The 18,597-nt window shown below is 56.5% G+C and overlaps 1 protein-coding gene across 2 annotated transcripts in view; it reads right to left on the reverse strand.

Annotated features, from left to right (window-relative positions):
- Positions 1-5,949: 5,949 nt before the first annotated feature.
- Positions 5,950-18,597, reverse strand: part of Fam3d (FAM3 metabolism regulating signaling molecule D) — a 22,728-nt gene continuing 10,080 nt past the window's right edge. The window contains exons 4-10 of one of the 2 annotated variants that reach the window (XM_010643153.2): positions 15,493-15,513; positions 13,281-13,398; positions 12,059-12,117; positions 10,619-10,669; positions 8,929-9,013; positions 8,151-8,277; positions 5,950-6,305 (exon numbers count right to left, since the gene is read on the reverse strand). In XM_010643153.2, the coding sequence (XP_010641455.1) occupies positions 6,216-6,305; positions 8,151-8,277; positions 8,929-9,013; positions 10,619-10,669; positions 12,059-12,117; positions 13,281-13,398; positions 15,493-15,513 (551 nt within the window). In that variant the 3' untranslated portion in view covers positions 5,950-6,215. Of the gene's footprint in view, positions 6,306-8,150; positions 8,278-8,928; positions 9,014-10,618; positions 10,670-12,058; positions 12,118-13,280; positions 13,429-15,492; positions 15,514-18,597 lie in introns of both variants that reach the window. The other variant, XM_010643150.2, reaches the window with a different exon arrangement.

Raw genomic sequence — 18,597 nt, forward strand, 5'->3', positions numbered from 1 at the left:
GGACGACCACTTGGGGCACTGCTGGGTGCGGCCAGCCAGGTGCCCTTCTGCTGTCAGGAAGGGCGCCGTCTTTAAGACCGTCCACCAGACCCAGCTGGATGGCCCATGTTTTTGTTCCCCTTGGTTTCGGCCAAGGAAACTCTCCTTTAATGAAGATGAATGCCGCCAGGTGAGCAAACAGGGCTCTTCCCAGGCTGTGAAAGATCTGAGAGGGTGGGGTTTGGAGGCCTCTAGGAGAAGGACGGGATGGAGCCTGTCGGGGCCAGGGAGCGGCCGCCACCTCCAGCAGCAGGACCACTCCACACTGCCTGGGCACCAGGCACCACAGCCACCCACCTGCAGGAGGTCAGATCCCTTCTCATTGACCAGAGGGGGAAACTGAGGCTCAGGAAGGGTAAGTCCCAAGTGGGACTGGAGCCCTGATGCCTGTGAGGGCTCTCGTGGCCTGAGGGCAGGCTTTTTGCTCTGTCTGCCTCAAATGTCAGCCCCACTGCTCACCTTGAGTCCTGACCCGTTCACACTGCTGGGCTTTGGGTAACAACACCGTTAGCCTCTAGGGCATTTGAAGACTGGGACTCTCGGGGTACAGCTGTCGTAGGTAGCAATTTCTCTGGATACCTGAGGGTCATGGAGCCCCTTTCAGGGGCAGAATCCCCATCATCGCCCAGTGGGCTGACTTGGGTGGGGGCAGCCCTTAGAAGCTGGGGCCTCTGTCCCTTGCCCTGGGGCTGGAGGATGGGTGCCCAGACCCTGTGGGTCTCCATGAGCCTTCAGCTGTTGTCTGAGGTCTTCTCCAAGCTTCCTGGATCCTCAGCTGCCTCAGAGCTTGGCCTCACCGTGGAATGTCAGGGCTTAGAGTCCGCTCCTACTCGGGGCATCTGCCCCACCCCACCTTCTTGCTGCCCACTTCTCACCTCCCTCATCCTGCAGGAATAGGCGTTGGGTTCTGAGCCCTTGGCTGTCAGGATTCCCTGGGCGTCAGGCAGCCACTGAGCACTACACAGGAGCCTCGCAGGAGCGGGGGTGGGGGGGTGCCTCAGGCCTCCACTGCAGGAGGAGGTGGCAGCTGTGCCCCGGGCCACAAAGCCAGAGCAGCGAGCAGGTGCAGCAGCCTGGAGAGCAGCTCCCACCTTGCCCAGGCCAGCCCAGGAAGTGACTGCCGGCTGCCTCCTCACCCCAGCCGGGACCACTGGTGCCGGGGCCACTGACCACGTCCCAGGCTGAGCTGTCTGCACTCAGCTCAGGGCTCAGACTCGGCCAGGCGGCAATGACTTGGATATAACAGCAGATGCGCAGCCTGCCCTGTACCTGGCACTCTTCTCATTGCCTTACATAACTAAATTCATTTCATTCTCTTCGGTGGTCACTGCTGTCATTCCTATTCTGTGGGTGAGGAAATGAGGTACAGAAAACTTAAATTATTTGCCTACAACTGGTAGCGGCTGGCCAGCCGGGTTATTGTACTTATTATATTTTATCTTTGCCCTCATCCTCCTGGGCCAGACACTGCGGTGGGGCATAGAGGGGGGTTGCCCTTTAGGGAAGGGGAGACGTGAGTGTGTTAAAGGCCAGGGAGCCAGAGAAATCAGACTCGGAGAGATCAGACACAGGCTTGGGTGCTTCCAAGCCAGGTTTCCTGAGGCCAGTCTGGGCCAGGTGCTGGGGGAGAGGCCAGGGCAGCACTGGCGGAAGCTCTAGGGTGGGCACTCGGTCCTCCCCTGAGGCCACTCGCTTTGCCTTTTGCAGCCCAGGTGTGGCAGGTAACCTCTGGCTGGCCCCGTGGGCAGCCCTCAGTGGTCAGGGCCAGAGGGCACAGGCTGCCCAGGCTGGGGAGTGCATGGCTTGTTGGGGACCTCAGCATTGAATCTCGGAGCAGACTCCTCCATTCAGCAGGGCAGCAGGCAGTGGGTCGGGGCCAGGCACAGGCTCGGGAGGTGGCTGGAGGCCGGCCTCCGGGCCTCAGGCCAAGTCTCAGAGCGCCCTGGGCTCACCACTTCGTCCCCTGCTGGCCCTTCCTTCTCCTCCATGCCAGTGTGGGAACAGATTAAGATCGCAGCTACCTGGGCTGGGGTTATGGCTCTGCCCCTCACAGCTATGTCGGGGACACGATGTGATCTCCCTCACTCCCTCTCCTCATCTGTGTGTGTGTGTGTGTTTGTGTGTTGATATAATCATTTGTCTGCCCAGGGCTGAAGGCGGTGAGCTACGTGTGGCTGGTGTCCTTTTACAGCGTGAAATGGGCCCCGTCACCTGTTTAGGATCCTGCCTTTGACCTCAAGGGGTGGACATTATCTCTGTCTGTGGTGCTGTGAGTGTGAAATGTGGAAATTCACGCTCGGACTGAGCGGGGCAGCAGGGGATGGTGGTTCTCCACAGTGAGGCGCTGCTGTTACCAGGCTGCAGGTACAACTGGCGACAAACTGCCTGCCCACTGGTGAGTCCCAGGAGCAGGGTCACTGGGCTGGGGGACCTTGCTGCCTTCCCTGTCCCCTAGCACACCGCCGGGAAATACAGACAGTGGACTTTTCTAGTGGTCAGCACAAAGTCTTCCCTGGCCCATGAGGTGGATCTGTCAAGCCTTGCTTCCCTCCAGGACCTCATTTCTGATTCCCCCTCTCTCTCTGACAGGAAGTTCCGGGATCATAGCACCTCCCTCCCCACCCCAGGGCCTTTGTACTTGCTATTCTCATGGCTCAAATGCCTGTCTCATCTTTTGAGCTTTGTGTGCTTCTTTCTTTTTTTTTTTATTCTTCAGGCTCAGTCGTGAGCTCTTCAGAGAAGCCTTCACCAAGCCCCTGTACAAAGTAACCGCTCAGCTGCCCGTTTACTCTTTTTCATAGCACTTAGTGACTGCAATGATATTATTTCTATGTTTATTGTCTCTGCCTGGAATGGCGCCACCGCAAAGACTGGGACTTAGTCCGGTTTGGTTCCTCAGTTTACCTCCCGATGGAGACAGCGCGCTTTCATCTTCCGTCAGTGATAAATCCTCAGTCCCCAAGGCCACACAGCCGGGTCCTCACAGCGCTCCCTTCCCTTTGTAGTTTGGCTGCCACCTGCTGGCGAGGAGCAGAATTACAGAGCCTGCTTGCAGGAGCCCTGGTCGCCTCACGTTTGCTGTTGCGGTGGGCAGGGGGCGCCATGACTGGCTTGTAGAATTTCTGCGAGAAATCGGCCCCAGTGTTACCCACTTTACCTTCGAATATTCCTGGGATGCCCCGCCGCCCCCTTTCCCATCCATAATCATGACCCCTTCTGTTCCAGGCCACCGCGTCCATTCTGGACCAGACAGCAGCTCCTCACCGGCCTTTCTGCTTCCTCTTCCTCTGCAGCCGACAGCCAGGAGTTCACAGGAAAGGAAGAATCCACCCGCCTGCCCCGGAAGGACGAGGCCCAAGCCCTCTGGCCACCCAGGAGGAGCTCCAGGAGCTCGCCTGTCGCCCCCTCTGCCCTTCCGGGCTCTTTCCTGCGGTCCTGCACAAGCCAAGGGCTCCTTCGGGTGCCTCCCACCCCCCAGGCCTGGGGCAGGGCCTGCAGTCCGCCAGCCACTGCTGCTCAGCTCAAGCCCCTGGCGTCCTGGTCAAGGTCTCTGCGGGGAGAACAGTGGCCCCGCCACAGCCCCAGTGGGGCTGGAGGAGGACGGCTGTTTGTTGCAGGTGGGAACCAACGCTTAGACCCCTGCCCCGCCCGGTCCTCAGCCGGCCTGCTGGTCTGTGTCCGCCTGGTGACACGGCAGTGTTTGCCATGTTCCCGGCACTTACCCACGTGGCCATCTCCCTGGCGGTGGAGGCCCCCGGTGGGATGGCCACTGGGTGGTTTCCAGGGAACTGTGCAGCTTCTGGGGGAAGAGGGAGGCCTGACGGGAGTGTCTGTGTGGCCCCCATGGCCCTGTCTACCTGCCGCTTGTGGACAGCAGGCAGAGGCAGGCTTCACTCAGTGCCCTGCTGCTCCTGGAGAACCAGTCCTGCAGACGACAGGCTTCTCTCTCAGCCCGGCTCAGCCTCATCCCCTGGCCGTCCCCAGTGAGCGCCCAGACAGCGACTTTGAGGTGAGGATTCTCATGCAGGAGGTTTATTGGAACCGGCCCCTGGGTCACCGACAGCGAGGGGAGGCGTCTTAGTTACTTTTCTCATCACTGAGACGAAATGCCTGACGCCCAGGGTCACAAGGGGAGAGGTTTATTTGGCTCACGGTTGTAGAGGCTCAGTCCCGTCAGCTAGCTCCATGCGGGGCGGATGGCAGAGGGGCATCGCAGCGGGGAAACAGTTCATCCACGCCAAAGCTGGGCAGGCAGAAGGCAGCAAGCAGCAAGCCACAAGTGATGAGTGACACAATAGCCCTCTGCCTGTCCTTTACATCGTATTCAGGCTCCTGGATCTTGGAGTGGGAATCACTCTCACCCAGGGTGAGGCACCCCTAATCCTACCCAGAACTGTGCCAAACCAGTCAGGGGACCAATTTAGCAATCACACAGCCTTAATCCCAGCATCTCGCACACTGTTGATCCAGCACCTCTGAAAAGCCCCACCTCTGACTGCATGAGGCTTCGGGGGACATACAGACACCGCTCTGAGCTGAGGGACACCTCAGGCAGAGTCCCAGAATCTGCCAGTCCAGACCCAGGAGCCTCTGGAGTGTAAATTTCACCTGTGGTCGTCATCGGACTTTCACATCCCCAAGTCAGGTCTGTCCTCAGCAAAGGGACATCAGAGGGGACATAAACTGCAGGCCCTTCTGTACTTTTGCACAGCAAATGTGGCCAGCAGAGGGGACCTGGCAGAGCACCCGTGCCCTGCCCCCTCCTGGCTCCCTTCCTCCAGGGGACCCCCATCCTGTTCTCTCTCCAGCTTCCTTGCAGCGTGGGGCACTGTGCCTCCCCAGGCACACAGCACTTTAAAACAGTGGCTGCTGTCCAGAGCCCTCTACTGCACCCTGTTGCTGGCTATGAACTCACCTTAGAAATCTGCATGGATGCCTTTTAAATTTTATAAGGTATTCTTGTTAGTTGTAAAGAAAAGTTCCCAAGCATACAAAGGTGCTTATGGCCACAGTGGAGATTTCCTGCTGCTCTCTTTCTGGGGCAGGTTTCTGGCCAGAGGCTTCCTCGAGGATTAAACAGCTCTGAGGTGGATGTAGAGAGCTCCTGGTGGCTGCCAGAGCACCAACCCTCACGCCTGAGGTGGTCCAGTCACTCTGGCCTTCCTCAGCCTGTGCAGAGGCCTGGTCATTCTAGCTGTTGACTTGGAGCTCACAGCACTGCACTGGCAGCTGTGTCCCAGCCCGCACGGCAGTGTCCTCTATTCCTCACTCCTGCAGCACCCTGGTAGTGCTGCCTGTCCCTAGGACTTGGGGATGGAGCCCCACTGGTGGGCTAGGGCTTCTTCGTGGGCCACCTGCAGCCCCTGTCAGGGCCCATGGGGTCTCAGCCTCAAGCCCTCTCTCTCCGTGGGGGCCTCTCCCCTGTGGGGGCCTCACAAGAGGGGCCCAGAAGTCCCACCAGCCCAACACAGCCACCTCAGCGATCTTCCCAGGGCTTGGGGTGTAAGGTCCCATCCCCTCCTCCCCAGAGAAGGCAGCTCTGAGGGTCCTGTCCAGTGGAGTCCGAGAGTCGCCATGGGCTGTGCCCCCCGCCCCCAGGTTGCTGACTGCCCTCCTCCTCGTGCCGGGCCCCATGACACTGCATACAAAGCCACCCTTTCTGGCCGCAGACCTGCTCCTCCGGCCTCCTACTCTCTAGCAGTGGGCTGTCCAGTGGTCTCGGCCCACCTCACACGGGTGGTGGGCACTGAGGATTCTTTCACCCTCCACAGGTCCCCGAGACATGGAGCTCTGCTCTAGTGGCCTCAGTGTGCCCAAGGTGCCACCCACCCATTGTCCAAACCTACAGCGCATTTAGCCGGCCTGAACCAGTTCAGTCCGGGGAGAAAGGAGGCAACTCCTGGGCAGGGAAGCTCTGCCCTAATCAGCAAAAATAACTTTAATGTTGCTGCAGGGTGAGCAGCCAGACCTTCCCGAGGGCAGCATGTCTGTTCTCTCCACAGATAGCTGGGTCCAGCAGGGCCTGGGGGACACCTCCCCTCGCCCCCAGGTCGGGAGCCTCAGGCCCTGGAGGGGAAGCAGTCCCAGGCACAGGCAGGGCCAGTGCTGTCCGGGCCATCTCTCCCTGGAGGCCCAGCAGCCTCTGGGGGTCCTGGTCCAGGAGGAGCCACAGCCACCTAAAATGTCTTCTGGGGCACGCAGCCCTCCAGCTCCAGCAGCTCCGGCCATCCCTCATACTTGTTTGTGTCAGGGTTGCTCTTTAAGAACTAGAGAGACAGACAGACAGACAGAGAGAAAAGACAATGGGGAGTCTGTCAAGGGCTCAGCACTCAAATGCCTCAACTTGCTGTCTCCTCACCTCATCCCCGCTTCACTGAGGGGCAGACAGAGGCACAGAGAATTTGCGACTTGACTGAGGTCTTGGAACCGGGGTGGAGCTGCTGCAGGGTGGAGAAGCACCTCTGAGAGCGTCCGCCTCGCCTCCATAGGCTCTGTCAGCCCCTCTATGGCAACCGAATAGCATGGATGACGGCATCCCTAAGCCAGACCGTGTGGAGCACGCCTGTAATCCCAGCACTCTCGGAGGCTGAGGCAGGAGGATCATAAGTTTGAGCCCAGAGTGGGCAACTTGGTGATTTATGGAGAGCCTGACTTAAAATTTTTTAAAAAACGGTTGGGGATGGAGCTCATTGTGAAAGGCCTTGGGTTCAGTCTTCAGTACCAAAAGAAAAAAAAAATCAATAAATGAAAGATCTAGCATCTTTCATTCTTAAGTACCTGCAGTATGTGGGTTGCCATCCCACACTGCCTTTTATGTTTAGAGCAGTCTGGGATGTGGGTACCATCAACACCTCATTGTACAGATGGGGAAACAGAGGCACAGGGAGCTACAGGCTGCCTGCTGGTAAGCCGTGGAGCCACTGGAATATTCACGAGCACCACCCGTGCATATACAAAGAAAATCAAGTGAGTGGAGGCTGTATTTAAAATTCTTAGTTTATGGAAGAAAAAGCTACCATTGAAATAACTGACACAACTCCTTAGGAAGAGAAAGGGGAATTCTTGGGGCTGCTGCTCTGGCACCGCATTTCCCCTGCGTGGAGGAAGGATGCGCTGGTCCGTGGGTCACCTGATCCTAAGTGTCAGAAGTGGGGCTGAGTCCTTCCGGCCAGTTTGTTCTCTGGGCACTCTTTATATCTTCTGGCACGGGGAATTAAACCCGGGGCCTCCACACCGAGCTGCATTCATTCTCAAGGCCCTTTATTATTTTGAGACTGCTGGTTGGATGCAAACCTGTGATCCTTCTGCCTCAGCCTCCAGAGTGCTGGGATTATAGGTGCCATACACCTGACTTGGACTTTTCCCTTCAGGGAGGAGCAGCCCTGACACAGTGGGTGCAGCCTCGGCCTCTTCACGGGTCTCTCCCTGCTGTGTCCCCCACTGAGGGTTCCAGACCTGGGGGGCTGGTGAGAAGCCCCATCCCATCGTCTGTTGGAGCTGCGAGAGTCAAATGAGACCCACGGTTAACTTGCTCCACACCTCCTGAGCAGAGAGCTCTGGAGAGCGCTGGATTTTCTTTTTATCGATCTGACCTCGCCACTCTCCCGCTTGAGCCGCCCATGGCTCCCCGCCACCTTCCCCTGCCTGCTCCTGCACTCATGCCCTTGTCTGTGTGGAACTCAGGGCACCAGTGAGTGTCCTTGCTTTGTGCTGGGGACAGCGTGGCAGTTCTGCCAGGTCCCCAGAGTCACTCCAAGCTGGGGGTACACGGATGGGGCCGCCCCTGTTCCCTCCGGGCCCTCCCTCCCGCAGCCCTTCCTGGGGCTGGCTGCTTCCCCACCCGCCCCTCCTGGTGCAGGCTCCCTCTCTCAGAAGGGGCTTTCCAGGGCTCCCGTCGGAACCCTTCCCTCTGCAGGCGGGAGACGGCGAGGGGCCGGGAAGCCACCTGCAGCCCTGCACAGCTCCCCGAGTGGTCAAGCACCTTCCTGCCTGAGTCTGGCCAGCTGGACCCCAAGCTAGACGCGGGAAGGGGGTGACCGTCCCTCCCTGGAATCCCACGCAGTCCTCGCCCACCCCCTGCACCCGTGGGGCGGAGGGCGGCGGGAACCCACCTGCTCAAAGGGGCTTTTGCTCTTCAGGTCCTTGGCCCCCAGGAAGACCCAGCTGTCCCGGAAGCCCAGCTGCGGGGCGTAGGAGCTGCCCAGGCTGGAGAAGAGCTTCCTGATGTCGTCATTCATCCTGGGGAGGACACGGGACGGTGGGCACGGCGGCGAAGGGCTCCAGCTGGGGGCAGGGGACAGAGGCCCAAGGGGCCAGGCTCCCTCTGCAGTCCCGTGCCTCACGGTGGGCGACAGGGAGGTGACTGGGCCATCGTCTCACCTCCTCTTTACCGCACTCACTGTGAGCCTTTAGGGCCTCCTCGAGTCGCTTAACGACGGACCTGCTCTAAGAAAGCTGTGGGCAGGCGACTGGGCCGCAGAGCGACCGTCAGGCGGTGCTCATGCGACTAAGGCGGGGTCACTAAGTGGCCCCGCGTTCTGGGGCCACGTAGCTTGCGGCTGGCTCATCACAGGCTGCAAGCCGACTCTGCACTGGTTTTTCTGTCACTCAGCCCCTCCCGCGTCCCTGGATGTCTTCCACACCAGCGTTCGGGTCGTCCTGTCCAGGCCCCTCTGTGCACTACAGGCACAGACGTGGGTCACCGCCCCTCCTGGCTCTGTCACCAGACAGCTGCGATTGTGGCAAAGGCGGGGCGGACCTTGAGAACATCCTGTGCCCGCCCGCGGGGTATCAGCAGAGCAGGGACTGGCAGCCGCGCAGGAAGGCACAGGGGTGAGGGGGCAGCGGTTGCATCCCTCACCGTGTGGATGCGGGCAGAGGCTGCCTTACTTGGTCCCTGGGTCATCGTAGGAGGCCACCAGCACCAGGATGCCCTCGGAAATCTCTGTGAGGAACTTCAGCAGGAGGCTGGGGTCTGGGGAAGGGAGGGAAAACGAAGGCATGCAGGTGCCTGACGGCTCTCCTTCCCTCCCACTGCCCTCCTGGGCTAGGGGCAGCGGGGCACAGGCTGGGACCAAGCTGGCATCAGGGGCAGCGTGCGGTGGGGATGAGGGCAGCACCCTGGGGGGCTCCTACGGCTCCCGGCTTGGGGAGGCCGAGGTGAGCTTCAGGATGTGGTTCCTACCAAGGCGTGGGGGTGACAGACATGGGCAGGTTAGAGTTCCCCGGGCACCGTGAGAAACCAGTGGGAAGGGCATGTGGGGACACCTCTTGTATTCCTGGTACTGGGCAGGCTGAGGCAGGAGGGTCGCCATGAGTTCTAGGCCAGCCTGGGCTACATAATGAGTTCCAGGCCAGTCTGGACTAGGAAGGAGGACTGTGCCTCAAAACAACGATAACAACAACCATGTAAGGGCCCACTCCCCAGGGGACAGACTGTTTGGGCTGTGCCACCCTGCCTGGTTTATGCCCAGGTGATCTGTGTGGCCTCAGAGGCTCACCCTGCAAGGGTCCTCACCCTCCCGCTGTGCCGGGGAGCCAAGCACTGTGAGCACCCCCTGAACTGTGGCCCTCTGTGCGGGACAGAGTACGGGCCTGGGGCAGCACCGTGGGCGGGGGCTGTGGGCTCCCGTGCATGGAGTGATGGGTCTGGTCTCTTCCACTGTGGTAATGGCCTTTGGCTTAGGGCAGGGATACAGTTTTCTAGTAAGAGGCCTTTACTCAGGGAAAAAGTGAGCTGCTGTGGCTGCCGTTTGGAAAGGTGTGGCTTCTCCATTAAGGCAGGGACGCCTCTGTGATGGAGGGTGAGGAACAGCTCCACTCACAGCATTTTGGTAAAGCTTAAATGTGGCTGAGATTCTGAGCGCAAAGTAAATGCACTTTAGTTGGGTTACACGTTCCTAGCAAAGCTGGCGTCATAACTGGTGGGGCCCAGTGCCAAATGAAAATAGGGGCCTTTCACTAAGGAACCACAGAGGTTTCATATTCCATACTCTGCCGTCCTCTGACGGCACAGCATCAGAGCCCCAGCCAAGCTGCTGGTGGGAACCTAGAAGCCTGGGACCCCAGCCCAGGTCAGTGCCCTGGCTGTGCCAAGGTGACCTTCTAACAGGCAGCCAGGTGCATGGAGAAGCCCAAAGAGCCTGTCTGTGCCTCAAGAGAAATGCAGGCCTCTGTGGAAAGTGTGGGAGTGTCCTGACCTCGGCCACACCGGGCACCCCAAGACCTTGAAACGCACACTTTTCCCAGCAGGGCTTGAGTGGCAGAGGTAGGGGCTCTGGGCCTGGAGGTCCACCCAGCCTCCAGTCCCATAACAGCCACGGTCAGGCAGAAGGGAGAGGGGCCAGGCCCACCCTCTTCTGGCCCCTCTGGACTTTGGCCCTGTTCTCTCGCTCCCCACCCCCCAGGGATGCCTGAGGTCACCTCCCAAACTCCTTCTGCACCTGAACCCATCCCAGAATGTGAGCCTGGAGGTCTCAGCACCCACCGGCAAGGCCTTCCAGGCAACAGGCATCCCCAGCCCCCCAGCTGCGCCCAGGGTCCCGGCTGAGGGACGGGGCCACTCCCCCAGTGAGCTTACCTCCCGAGTACATATCGAAAGAGCTCATCCTCACTACCTGCCCCGTAGTTCCTAGGGGACAAGAGAGCAAACTGTCACTGCCTGCAATGTGAGGCACGCTGCTGGTCTTTTTGCAGAAATCTGCTACTCAGCAGTCTAAGGTCCAAACACAGAGTGGGCATGGACGGAACGGAATCAGGTCCCGCAAAGAACGTAGGGACCAGAGAAGTGGCCGACAGCTGCTGGGTGGATTTGAAGGGTACAAGAACGTGACAGCTGAGTGTCTCGGGAACCAAGCGAACCAGCACAGGCTGGGTCTGCGTCTCATCCTACAGGCTGCTGATGGACAGCACAGCATTTCTGACCTGAAGTTTTGCATGTATGCAACAGACTGCAGGATCTACGATGAGATTACTTAAAATGGTAAGCATACAAATGTGTTTTGGCTGCAAAACAGTAATGAAAACAATGATGGTTGTTCCCATGATTCCCACCTACATTGAAAATGTTCAAGTTTTGAAGGGAAGGGTGTCTGTAGTGGGCTAAACGGCACTTAGTTAACCAGAGTAGAGTCATCTGAATTGCTTTTGTGGCGAGAGAAGGCAAATATTCAAGTCCCGTGCGGGAGAGACCTGTAGTTTTGCAGGAAAGTCGCAGTTCCTGCTCTTTGCCACCAGATGGGAGTGTTGCAGAGCGGATGGCCGCCGCAACTCTGCAGGACGGTGTCTGGATTTGGGGGTGACGGGAGGACCCCGTGGGCTGGCCCGGCCACACCTCCTCTGCTCTTAGGCAGGGAACGTGTTGGTTCTCAGGCTTTGGGGCCGCTCCCTGGGGCGGAGGTCAGGGCGACAGGGAAACAGGGCAAGGTGCCTGCCAGGAGGGTGTGGACCCGTGGCTGCTGAGGGTGTGAGGGCTGAGCCCCACCTGGCCAGATTCAAGGCCCTGCCCCTCGCTCCAGAGGAAGCCACGTCCCTCTGCGGGGCTGAGAGGGAGGTCAAGGCCCGGAGCAGAAGCCAAGCGAGGTGAGCTGGGCAGGGCGGGCCCTAGTGCCCCGTGCTAAGCGCCCACGGCTCCTCCGCCACGCTCGCTGGCCTCCTCAGTCTCGCCTCTCTCCGCCCGCTTCAGCCACCAAGACCCGGTGTTCCGCGGTGCCCTCCCCCTGCAGCGCTGCCCCTGCCGAACGGACCGCCCACCTTCTCCCGTCACCCCTGTCCTGGGGGCCCAGTGGGCACGGTCGCCTCCGGAGGTCTCCCCTGCCTGCCCCAGCAGGGCGGCCCCGGGGCTGGGGCTGGACCTGTCTTCCCCTCCACAGTTGTGCCTGGGCCCAGCAGGGCCGGGAGTAAAGGAAGCGTTCATGCTGGGTGTGCGGCTAGAAGGGGTCGCCCAGGAGGGGACACAGGGCAGCGGGGACCGGGCCTGGGGGACTTTCTGCCCCGCCAGGCGGGCTGCGCCAGCACTCACCATTCACCAGGGCGATGTTCAGGCCTCTGCCCACGTTGTTCTTCACCGGACTCATGAGGCTGAAGACAGAGAAGGCGGCGAGTGAAGGCGTGGTCCCGAGCGGGGTGAACTGGGCTTTGGCCATGCGGCCTCCACCGGCGTGGGCAGCACAGGGTGAGCTCTGGGGACCAGGCCGGGCCATCCGGAGCTCCCGGATGCTGGGTCTCAGTACCCTGGGGCCAGGACGGCCTGCTGGGAGCAGGGGCAGGGTCCCCGGCTGGGGCTCTGGATCCAGAAGGTGCTGCTGTCCTGGGGTGGCTGGGGCCCTCACAGGTACAGCTGTGTGCTGGCTGGCAGGCCCTCAGGAGGGCAGGGCCTCTTCTCTCTCCTGGGACTGACTGCAGTCTTCCGGGCTGGAGCAAGGGGGCCTCCTGTGCTACTGGGCCATGGGACCCAGGGCACAGAAGCAGGCCCACCCTGGGGACTTTGCAGGGGGTAACTCAGAGGCACACCCCTCCCAGGGGCACTGGGCTGAGCTAATCTGTCAACCAGCTAGTAGCCTCTTTCCTTTCACATAGAGATATCTGCTTTTAGTAGAGAAAAATGAAGGAAAAATGAGGAAGGCAGAGGTGAGGACATTGTAGTAGGTAGCCTGGATAATACACATTGAACCCCTGAATCCAGCTGGTCCTGAAGCCCACACCTTTTAGGTATGTGAACTAATAAGTTCCTTGCTTCACTTAAGCAGGCTGTACTAGATTCGGGATCGTGACTTGAATACTGGTCCATCGTTCTTTGCAGGAGGAGCTTGTCCTGGGGCCTTTACTATCTGGGTTGGATAGGGTACACAGTTGCTCCCGTACCTGGGTAGAAGCCCTGGTTCTGCTACATCTCCCTTTGATGCCAAGATCCTGAATCCTCCCCTTAGGGCCTGCCTTCTACAGGGAAGCCTGGCTGTTGGGCAGACCTGAGTTCAAATCCTGCCTTTGCCTTTGGCTGGGCAGCTGGCCCTGTCTGAGCCTCACTTTCCTCTTCTGCCCAACAGGGACCGTGATAACCATGTCCTGGGCCCCACTTAGCAAGGCGGGCAGCCCTTGAGGCTGTTTGGATTTGTTGTTATTTGGGATTTAAGTTCCTAGAGATAGGGGAAGCCTAGGAAAGGTGCAGTTGTTCCCAAAGCCTGGATTTTTTCAGGAAGGAAGGAAGGGTAAGAAAGGAAGCACAAATGGTCACGGGTACTTACATCTGGTTTTCAAAGCACATGGAGGGGCCCACGACATTGGCGGCCCCACTGCAGATTTTAAAGGCAAAGAAGTTGTCTGGGCAGGGCTTGCTGAGGCCACACTTGGTCTTTGGGACGCCTGGGGAGTAACAGAGCGGCCTTGGAGGGCCTGGAGAGTAGAGGGGCTCAGTCGGCCCCCCTCAAGCACAGGCCCTGGCTGATCCCGGCCACTGCACTCACTCGAGGCTTCCCAGGCCGCCCCTCCACCCTCCTGGGTGAGCTGCAGCGGGGACCTGCATCCCTGAGGGAGCAGCCCCTGAGTGCCTCTCCCTGGGGCCACAGTAGCTCCTGAGCGCCCCTGGGCCTCTGCAGACAAACTCTGGGACCTGGCCTGGTGGGGCTCTTTGACTGCGAAGTGGGTGACTGCAGTGCCCCCAAGCTGGGCTCCTTGCAGAATACACAAGGGGCCCTGCACGGCTCCTGTCCTCACTCTGCACGAGCACCTACGAAGGGCCAGGCCCTGGGCGGGTGGGTGGGTTTGCTCCAGGTACTGGTAATGTACCAGGCACTGCTGCTGACCGTGGCTGTGGCTGAGACCTGAACCCAGGAGGCCTGTGGCTGGTAAGGTGTGGAAGCCAAGCTCAGACCAGAGCTCATCACTTAGAGTGAGCCACTGGGGAGTGCAGAGCCACCGCTAGGGAGGGACCCGCCCCATCCTTCCCTGGCCTGGTCCTGCCTAGGTGCTGGCCTAGGATGGCTGGGGAGGCTCCTCTTCCCCTCTCAACTCCAGTCCCCACCTGTCCACCTGCCCCTCTCCAAGAGGGACATCCTCATGGGCACGGGGAGGGGCGGGCTTGGGCCCCAGGGACTGGGCTGCAGTTTGCCCAGGCCTAATCTACTGCATCAGCTCTAGAAACCCAGCAACAGCCCAGCTTAAGCAGGCTTTTCCAGAATCGATTTTCTGACGTCCCGGCTTCCCAGTGAGGCTGAGGGAGGAGGAGGAGGAGACACTGCCAGGGTCTCAGCAGCTGGAAGCCAGGATTTACTTTCCCAGCGGTTCTGGCTGAGAGGCTGTCTGACCAGTTGTTCCAAACTCTGGTCCCTACCGCTCTGGCAACCCTAGTCCAGGTTCTGGGGCTGGAGCCGGCACTCTATCAGGGCACAGAGTAGGGTGGTCAGGGGCCTTAGGCAGTTCTACACCAATACGTTGCTGGCGCACATCTTTCCTGCTCTTCTCTGCCAAGTGTGACAGCAGGAAGTTGGTTTAGATCAGGCAGTCCAGTAGGTTTCCTCTTAAATGTCAACTTGGACCTGCAGTTAGGGGCTTTACGGATAAAACTGTAAAGGCTACCTGTGGGCCTTGAAGGAAAGGGTGTTGGGATTGATTAGTGATGCCTGACACAGGAGCAGGCAGGGTAGGAGTGGCACACATGCTTGATTTTGCCATCGTCCAGCAGATGGTGTGCGTTCGCAACCAAGATGTTGTGTCTCTATGTGTCTGCTTCAGAATCCAACTGCGGAAGCTCCAGGGAGATGGGGTGGATGGTGTGGGGCAAGTACTTTTTATTCACTCTTGTTGTCTTTGCTGTGTGTAATCTCATGCCCTCCTTAGTTGGGGAGCAATTATCCCCGGGGCCGCAGCCCGCTTCAGTGGGGGTGGGGAGAAAGGGCCTGGCAGCATGGCCTCATACAAAGGGCCGCTGCAGAGCTTGCCTGTGGACTAGATGGGGTGGGATGCTGGGCCAGGGGCTCAACTTGGTGGGCCTCAGGGTCCTCACTACAGAAAGGGACAACTTTAGCACCTGTGGGGTATGTGGGCCAACTCTAGACGTCTGCCAAGGGGCCCAGAGATGCATCCCCTCTCATAGCCCAGCCGGCATTTCCACCACAGCAGTCAACACCCCTGTTTTTGTCAGTGGCACCTGACACTTCCTAGCAGCTGGGCTGAGCCTAGTGTCCTTGTAACAGTGACGCCCATGGCTCCCACACAGGAGGGGTCGGCAGGGGTGCCCTGTGGTCCGAGCTGGGGAAGGGAGACCCAGAGTTGTGGCCCTGTCATTGTGAATGGCTGGGCGACCACTCCTGCCACAGGGCTGGGGCTTCAGAGGGCACCACTGGCCATGGGGTGGGCTGTGCAGATCCCGGGCATCTAGATTTCCTGAGACCCACAGAGGTGGGCATGGAGACCCTGGGACATCCAGCCCTAGGACATGGGGGACTGGGTAATACTCACGGATCTCCTTGGGGGCCACACCTGGGAAGAGAAAGCAGAATCTGGTTACAGAAAAGTGCTTTGACCCCCGAAGGAGGCAGGTGGGGGTCAGGGCTGGGCAGCAGGAAGAAGGAACTTTACATGGCTCTGTAGGCCTGAACTAGCAATGCCACCTCAGCGGGAGTCCTCACTAGTGCTGTCGCCCCTTCACACACTGCACACACGTGCATACAGAGACACACACAACACACACAGATGAGACACACACATGCAGGTGCATGCAGAACATGAGAGACTCTCTGTTGGGAGTCATTCTACATAATTTTTTGGGAAAATCATTTCACAATTAAATTATGACTAGGGCTGAGGCTTCAATGGTCCTGTGATGCTGCTACGATTAAGGGCAAGAGTACATCAGCTGAAGACATCCTGATTCTTTGGGAATCAGTAGAAAGGTTTCACCTGTGGAGAGATGAATTCCTTATCAGCTTAGCACTCCACCCATTGTTGTAAGAATGTTTTGCTCATCTCACCATCCTGCTCAATTGAAGCTTCTCACTGACCTAAGATCCTCATCAGCATAGGATCATCATGATCATAGGATTGCAGCCAACCTTAGAGTCATCTGATTCTCCCTACAGACTGAATAAATAGTGATGAGCTCAGGGTGTCTTTGTCTTTGCTGCCCAGAGCAGCACCAATCAGCCTAAAGCTCAGCTTCTTCTCTAGTCTCATTTACTGTCTTTATTCTTTAATTTGCTGTGTGTTGTAGTGGCTCACAGGAGACCAGGACTTGCTGCAGAGGTTATGGTAACATCCCCTATCTGTTCCCTACATCTCTCCATGCACTTACAGACACGTGTGCACACATGCATACAGACACACACACTACTCATGTTAAAAAAGCTGCGGATCTGGTGGGTCTGTGACCTCCCCCGACTGCATGCTACCAGCCCCATCGAGGAAGGTACAACCTGTCCCCGCCCCCCGATTGGGCCAGTCCTCGGACCCACTGCAGAAGCATAGGTAGTCATAAAGGGTATTTTTCTGAGCTCCCAACTTTGAACATCTTTAAAGAAAGGGTGGGGGAAACCTGTAATAGAACTGAGTGGAGTTCAACCCTGCAGTTTGGGAAACTCAATTTAGGCCTTGTGGCTTGATGTCAGTCTGAGTCATGGGGATCTGCCATTGGCTAGCTGAGATCAGGGGATTTGGTTCTGCATATGTCTGTGCACGTAGTATATTATGACAGCAGAGACATAGTCTGAAAGAGGCCCTTCAAATTCTTTTTTTTTTCTTTTCTTCATTCCACCCTGCAATTTCTTTTTTCTGTCCTCTCTCTCCAATTCAGTCTTTTCTCCACCATATTATCCCTCATCTCCCTTTCTATTCCTGCTCCTCCCCTAACTCAGACTTCTCCTTTTATCAATTTTTCTTTATGTTCTTTTCTCCTGTCATTTTACCTCACTCATGGCTCAATAGTTTCAAGGGAAAGTGAGCCCCTGTTAGCGCTAAGGGGATATATTCCTGTCCTTATTCTTGCACTCTGTCTATCCTATTTGAAGTTAATAGTTTCATAAAGATTGTATGGTCATTCTATGTCCTCTGGCTTCACTTGAAACCTTCTCCAATTCTTTCACTTATCTACTCCTCTCATCCTAACTCAGTCTAAGCCCCCATCCTAAATGGTAAAGATGCTATATTGAAAAGCATATTCACTGCAAACATATTTTGGGCTGCTTCTTGATTTTAATTTAATTCACATGGTTTAAAGGTGACAGATTAATGATTACCACAAGAGGTCAATTTGCAAGTTGTGCTTGATCCTATTGGGCTGCTGAATGTATCAACTGGGATAAAGAATTGTGATTGTTTTAATGAGTTGTTTTCTCCAATAGTATGCAAATGAGTATGTCTATGAGTCATTAGAGACTCAAAAGCTAAAGCCCAACTATATCAGGAAGATTTAAGTAATAACCCAGAAATTAAAACAAGGACAACCCAACAACAAAAATAAAAATGAGAAAACACTAAATCAAGACACAAGGACAGACTTCCAGTTCACCAATAGCAAACAGTAGGGCAAATGAGGATGAAAAGTCTGATAGTGAATCAGCAGGACACCCCAAACCCATAGCACAGGAAGTAACAAAACAGATCAATCAGGCTCTAGAAAAATTCAGAACAGAAACAATTTCCCAGATAACCATAGAGATGGTGAGCAAAATGGAAGTCATGATTCGAGACTCTAGAACAGAAACTGAGAAAAAAATAGATGAGCTCAGGACCATGATAGAATCCACAAAGGCTCAGCATAAAAAAGAAATGGAAACAATGAATGCCCAACAGAGGAAAGAAATGGAATCCATAAAACAGATTCAAACAGATACCCAGGAGATTAAAAACTCTATTGAAAATATATGCAACAGAATAAAAGATTGCGAAGATAGAATTTCAGATATAGAAGATAGGATTGCAGTCAGTGTACGTGAAAAGGGAGGTCTCTTAAAAACATTAAGGGACCATGAGAAATCAATCCAACAACTTCTACATGATACAAAGAAGAATAACATAAGACTGATAGGAATCCATGAAATAGCAGGAGAAAATACAAATGACTTAAAAAAGCTCTTCAGAGAATTAATGACAAAACTTCCCAAACAGAAGGGAAGAATTAGACATACAAATAAGTGAGGTATATAGAACTCCAACTAGCCACGATAAAAAAAATCTACACCTAGACATATAATAAAGATCCCAGAAATCCAACAGAAGAACAAAATACTACAAGTAGTAAGAGAAAAGAAACAAATCACATGCAAAGGAAAGCCCATCAGAATCACAGCAGACTTTTCAACACAAACCCTTAGGTCAAGGAGAGCCTGGAGTAAGGTATTTCAAGTCCTAAAAGAAAACAACCTACAACCTAGACTGATGTATCCCGCAAAACTCTCTTTCAAAATGGATGGGGAAATAAGACACTTCCACGACAAAGAACACCTGAGAAACTTCATGAACACCAAAGCAGCACTACAAGGAATTCTAAACAATATCCTAGAAAAGGACAATGAAGGTCACAACACCATGAGGCCCAACAGAGCAAATCAAATAGGCAAGACAAGAAAC

Source organism: Fukomys damarensis, unplaced genomic scaffold, assembly GCF_012274545.1.
Source record: "Fukomys damarensis isolate Sample0158 unplaced genomic scaffold, DMR_v1.0_HiC HiC_scaffold_28, whole genome shotgun sequence".
In the NCBI taxonomy this organism is placed as follows: domain Eukaryota; kingdom Metazoa; phylum Chordata; class Mammalia; order Rodentia; family Bathyergidae; genus Fukomys; species Fukomys damarensis.